The 6,050-nt window shown below is 48.2% G+C and overlaps 1 protein-coding gene across 1 annotated transcript in view; it reads left to right on the top strand.

Annotated features, from left to right (window-relative positions):
* Positions 1-570: 570 nt before the first annotated feature.
* T265_00379 (hypothetical protein) overlaps positions 571-6,050 on the top strand; it is a gene marked incomplete at both ends in the record, with an annotated part of 38,780 nt that continues 33,300 nt past the window's right edge. The window contains 2 exons of the mRNA XM_009164124.1: positions 571-720; positions 3,596-3,890. Of these exons, the coding sequence (XP_009162388.1) occupies positions 571-720; positions 3,596-3,890 (445 nt within the window). The remainder of the gene's footprint in view (positions 721-3,595; positions 3,891-6,050) is intronic.

The following is a 6,050-nucleotide window of genomic DNA, read 5'->3' as shown; positions in this document are numbered from 1 at the left end:
GCGGCCCTGCCCACTTAGCTGTCCTCTCCGACAACTCGTACATCTTTTGGCGCTGTACTGTGGATCGAAGTCCTACCATGCGGATCTTATTCTCCTCTTCTCGTCATGGTCTATCGTTGCACTCAGGAGGATGAACACTTCTTCGTAGAAACCCTCGAGCGATTCACCTCCAGCTATCACTTCATTCATATCTTTGTTGTAGATGATTTCAACCTTCAAAAGGCCTCCTGGATTGAATTCCAGCGCGTCGGGTTAAGTAGATTTCAGCAGCGTCTGTGACCAAAGTCGTTCAGTAGAGCGTCTGTACTAAACATGTCGTCGCACCCAAGATAACAGGCGGACCAACTACCATCCCTCCTGGATCTGGTCATCACCAACGAAAGACACTTCGTTGATCAATTGATAATTAACGCTCCAATGGGACATAGCGACAACCGTGTGCTGACCTTTGACTTCATCTGCTAATGGGTCATAATTCCAGAACCTCAAACGTGGTTTCGAAATATCCGCCGTGCAGACTTCCCAAGAGCGCGTACCTTACTTGGTCAGCTTCAACAGGTGCCAGCTTCAATGGAAGATTTATACGATAACAGTGCCCAAAAAGTTCACGAGGCTGACGCGACGTTCGTCACAAAAAACAGCACGCAGTTGGATGGGCTGCAACCAACCTGGAAGGAGTTGGCGTCTTCTGGAAATGAGGTCTCAATCACTTTTCAAAAGGTTGACTATAGGAGACGCAGAAGACGAGCCGGCATTTCGTTCAATGGGGAACTGCTCTAAATCAGAAATCCACCAATCGAACGTAAAAATCAAGTTTCCATTCTAGATCTTGTCCGAAATACAGAATTTGGGTGCTTAAACACATGAGACGTCGCTGCAGAAATAAGCCAACAACGTTTCCCTTGAAGGACAGGAACGGGGAACCCACGAGTGACCCACTAGTGTCCGAGGTCTACAAAGAACACTATGCAGGCCTATTTTTTAGCCGTAGCGTCCTCGTCACATCCACTTTCGTCAAGGCATGATATGGAACGGCTTCTAGCAGACTTCATCTTAACAAAGGAGGACGTCCGTTGCATCAAACCAATCCACTCTACACGTTGGGTCCAGATGAGGCCCATTCAAGGATCCAGAAGGAAACATCGTTTAAGCTGGTAAAACACTTTTACCTGGTGTCTTGTCGGTAGCTCGTGGAAGGCTATCTTACCTCTTCTTGGAAGGGAACGATTGTCACGCCGGTCTACAGGAATAGTGGCCCACCATTACTCCGCTGCTAGAGACTCATTAGCCCCGCTAGCGTGCCGTTCAAAGTGGTGGAACGTATTCTAGAGCCAGCCATCCCAGAGCACCCCGGTACCAACAACTTGATATCGTAACGCAGTTGAAACTTCACTGTATCTGCTTGCACGTCCATCGTATGACCTTGTGTGTGCCTCTCCCGCTGGTAAAACACTTTTACCTGGTGTCTTGTCGGTAGCTCGTGGAAGGAAGGCTATCTTCTTCTTGGAAGGGAACGATTGTCACGCCGGTCTACAGGAATAGTGGCCCACCATTACTCCGCTGCTAGAGACTCATTAGCCCCGCTAGCGTGCCGTTCAAAGTGGTGGAACGTATTCTAGAGCCAGCCATCCCAGAGCACCCCGGTACCAACAACTTGATATCGTAACGCAGTTGAAACTTCACTGTATCTGCTTGCACGTCCATCGTATGACCTTGTGTGTGCCTCTCCCTCCGTATTGCAGGTGCCACGGACGAGCCAACACGAGCCCCGGGCAGGAAAGAGTAGCCCTCTTGTGCACCCCCTGACTGATCTTGATCGGACTTTGTACCCCCGACTTCCGGTTTCGGGTTCGGTTCAATACATGTGTGTTGTTGCCACGCCCCGGTGTTCTTCCCTGTGTCACCCGACTTGTGCAAATGTGGCCGTTTGTTCCTTGTGGATTCCGTAATACCAGCTTCTGCATCTGCACACTTCGGAACCGACGTGTGCCGTCGCTACATTCTCTCGAACGTCGAATACCGCTGACTTCCTGACGTCCCACACTTCAATTTCTTCACTTCACCACGGATTTCCTCCAAACCGTTCTTGTGTGACGAACACGCTCGTATTCATGGACGGCTTAACCCAATTTAAGACTCATATCGGATGTAGTTCTGAGAAGAATACGATCGAGTCTCAAACGCCCCAATGCCCACTCGGGTTTTCCAGGATTCTGCGGAAAATTCCACACTGGATCAAGGCGTTTCTATCAGACAGAAAGTTCTGACCTTCCAGGTGCTATAGCGGGCCCATGGTAACTTTTTGCGGACGAATCCAAATCCTGGAGTTCTAATGCCAACGCCCTCCAAACGGATGTAGACGCTGCAAAGTAGTGGTCGCTGGGTTGGCACCTTACTCTGAATGGCGAAAGGTGCATCCATATGTCATTCAGGGGAAACTTAGCAAACCCTTTCCTCCAGCATAATGAGATTGGACCAGATGACAGCACGAGGAAGGATGTCAAAAATGATGTGGGTATCTGACTCTAACAAGCCTGTCCTTTTCATTGCATAATGGGAAATCAGCTCATAAGGCATTTGCCATTCTATCGATGATTCTGCACATCTCCCCTCTATGAGGCCCACGTCGAGCCGTCTTTGAATGTGCCAACTAAGTTGTCTACTCAGGACGCCAGAGGAACACAGCCCTGCATGAGCGTATCCAATGAACTGCTACAAAAACGTTTGCCGACCTTAAATCCGTGGACTACGAGACACATCTCGAGGTATTTGACCTCTTTCCCCTCTAGCCCATGAGGAGGACCAATTCTTACTTATGCCCTGTTTGAACACAGTTTGAACAAGAGCACAAAAGTGTGCGCTCTGAGCGAGTTTTCATCACTTCGGGTAGTTGGTGCGTGGAATATCCTTCCTCTAACGGTCGTCCACGCTTCATCTAGAACCCAGTTCAAGGCACCACTAGATGCCTTTATGCGGGTCCTCGCAGTGGCAAGATTAATACCCCGCACTGAGAACTTACGGAGCGGTGCTACGCTCTTTTTCACTTGTAACTTTCAGGCGAACAGCAGCCTCTGAGCGAAAAGAACAAAACCGACCTGGGAAACCTGGGCGAAAGCCTCAAACCCGTGTATCAGTCCGTGAATCCCACGGTTGAACTGTCTCAAGAGCCGGCCTTTCATCGACCTTGAGAGCCTCCTACCGCGGTCAGTTTGTCCTAAATGGCTCAGCTGATTCAGTCATTTATTCGTCCAGGAAATAGTGCGCAAAAATGATAACTCTTGGTGATTATGAATATGGAAGCAAACTGCTTGGATCCGGTGCTTTTGCCTTGGTTTATGAAGGTCGCGTCAAGGATGTAATTACCCTATCTTTGTCTAAACTGGCTGCCTTTAGCGACCAAATGAACCGGTGGCAATAAAAATAATGAAGAAAGACGCAAACATGCCGAAGAACAGAACTCTTCTAAGCAAGGAGATCAGCGTTCTGAAGGTGGGTTTTTGCCTGATGTTCTCAGTCTGTAGGACCTCAACCATGAGAATATTGTCCGACTGTTTCACCATGGGGTAAATACGCTTTCTTATCGCATTACTCTCAGGTCTCCAATAATGGTCTATATTTAGTGATGGAGTATTGTAATGGTGGAGACCTTTCCGAATATCTGCGCAGTAGGCATGATTTGCTTGAGTCCATCCTTCTTTCAGTTAAGGACACGCTCCCAGAAGACACAATACGTCACTTCCTTGCTCAGATTGGCTCTGCTATGTATGCAATTAATCGAAAAGGCTTCATGCACAGGGACTTAAAACCGGGCAACATTTTGCTGACATATCCTCAAGATTGTGGCTACTCACTGAAGGATATTCCTGGCCACATGCTCACATTCAAACTAGGTAAGTGCCTACAACATTGCAATCTCTCTCCAGTTACTTCACCCATATTCTTTTACTAAGGTCTGTGTACCTGTTATATACATATGCTTTCATCACTGCTGTTGCAGCAGTACCGTAACTCTTCACCATCCCCGCTGGCAACGCGCTGGAATTTTGAACTACTCTGTCATGTTTGTGTTCGTCAATGGGTCCAAAAGTCTATTATAGGACGTACATATTCAACTTCAGTAGACTAGAGACACTATCCTTGTATGCTGTGACAACGCCATCTAACGACTCCGTGCTTCATTCAGGTTGCATGGCAGCTGTGTATGGATTAGATCGATGTCCTGGCCAAGCGATCATGTCTATACGTGCACCTACGGGTACTACTTGGTGCCGGCGGCTAGCGGGGGGGGGGGGGGGGGGAAAGCCGCAGTTAGAATGACCCCAGGTGACTATTATGAGTAATCTCCGGCTATCTTTGTTGTGATGGAAAGGTGACCCTGCGAAACCACCGCTCTAGGATCAAAATGAACAAATAACTTCTAAAAGCCGCAGTTAGAATGACCCCAGGTGACTATTATGAGTAATCTCCGGCTATCTTTGTTGTGATGGAAAGGTGACCCTGCGAAACCACCGCTCTAGGATCAAAATGAACAAATAACTTCCAGAAGCCATAAACTTCAGACACTCGTAATGTGGCTTGCCATGTTCATTATCAATATATGTCGTCTACTTTGAACCTGTGGGCATAACTGTACATATTTGTATATTTTGACTTACGAGGGTAGGGTTTCTCTGATAGGATACAACACCAGCCTGTTATAGCCGCTTTCCGTGAAAAAAACACCGGGAAATATCTCCATCACGTAGTTGGAGATTGCCAGTCAACTTATGCTACCCTTCGACTCAATGTTTGATGCGGATAAATTCCGCCACGTAGCGGACTTTTTTGTGTTGATTGGTTTAGTGTGCCGCGTATGCTCACATAAACATCTTCATCGAGCCAGCATCGCTGTATGTAGGCCTTCTTCCTCATTATAAGTCACAGAAGGTTTAGTGGCAGCTGAGACATCAATGAGCATGACGCTTCAACACCAATAACGCTTTGCCCACCATTCTCAACTTGTGTATCAGAAACATGAATTCAGAATGTAAGCACAGTGGTTGAGCTATTTATCCCATCAATCTCCACTCGCCTCCACGTGCGCACATCTGGTGATCCGGAGGCTGCTGTGACAGGATGTGCAGGGGCTGGTATCACCCTAAGTTATCTGGCGGAAGGGTCCTAGCTTGACCGGATACCCGTTGATAGTTGCCTCTGGTAACGCCTGTGAATGCGTCCCACAAGCGGAAAGTTGATCGCTGTCTGTTCGTCGTATCTGCTTACGGCCTTAATGATCGCAGCTCTAGAGACAAGTTTTACGACTCCCTGAATATTCTGTTGTGGTGAGCAAAAGCACAGATATCGTTATGGTTGTTGGAGATCTGAACGCACAAGTGGGCAGCCTTAGCACATCCGAGACTCGATGTTATTCTCCAACGGCATGACGGCTACAATCTCAAATCGATCGAATTGTCACTAATAACCGATGGGGCGGATCTATAACTGACTGCTGTTCGTTCTGAATCCGAGCACGTGCTCATCCGGAATAGATTTTCCCTTCAATCCTGAGGGCCGCGTAAGGTGCGGACAAATCGCTTAACAACTGAGAGACTGGCAGATCCGGATGTTAGACGAATTCACCAGAATCGTCTCCTGGAGTCGTTTCCAACTGCTCCGCCATCAGATGTGAATTAGAAGTGGGGTGAGGTCACCACAGTACTGGGAGTTTTAATTGTGGCACGGCGCTACCTGGCCCACTCCAGCACGATATCAGACTGAACAGTGACTGCTTAAATCTGGAACAAATATCCCCACCGATCCCAAACATAATTCGGGCTGATGAACCATCAGACGTCAGATGAAAGTGAGAGTACGCACCGACCGTGAAGTCTTCTGCACTCGTATAGGTTTCTCAGCCGTGGTAGCACCTAACTGCGAGCATTAAAGCGGGATCGGTGTGGAATTCTGCCCAACAGCTCGAAAGGCTAACGAAGTGGAAAAGCTCCAGAAAGCCGAGAAATCCCGAAGATTGTTTCAGTTGATCCGCACAACCGGGCCCCGGAAACCGCCTG

This window comes from Opisthorchis viverrini, assembly GCF_000715545.1.
Source record: "Opisthorchis viverrini unplaced genomic scaffold opera_v5_3, whole genome shotgun sequence".
Classification (NCBI taxonomy): Eukaryota; Metazoa; Platyhelminthes; class Trematoda; order Opisthorchiida; family Opisthorchiidae; genus Opisthorchis; species Opisthorchis viverrini.
The sequence above is the reverse complement of the archived record's forward strand: the minus strand, read 5'-3'. Positions and strand labels throughout refer to the sequence as shown.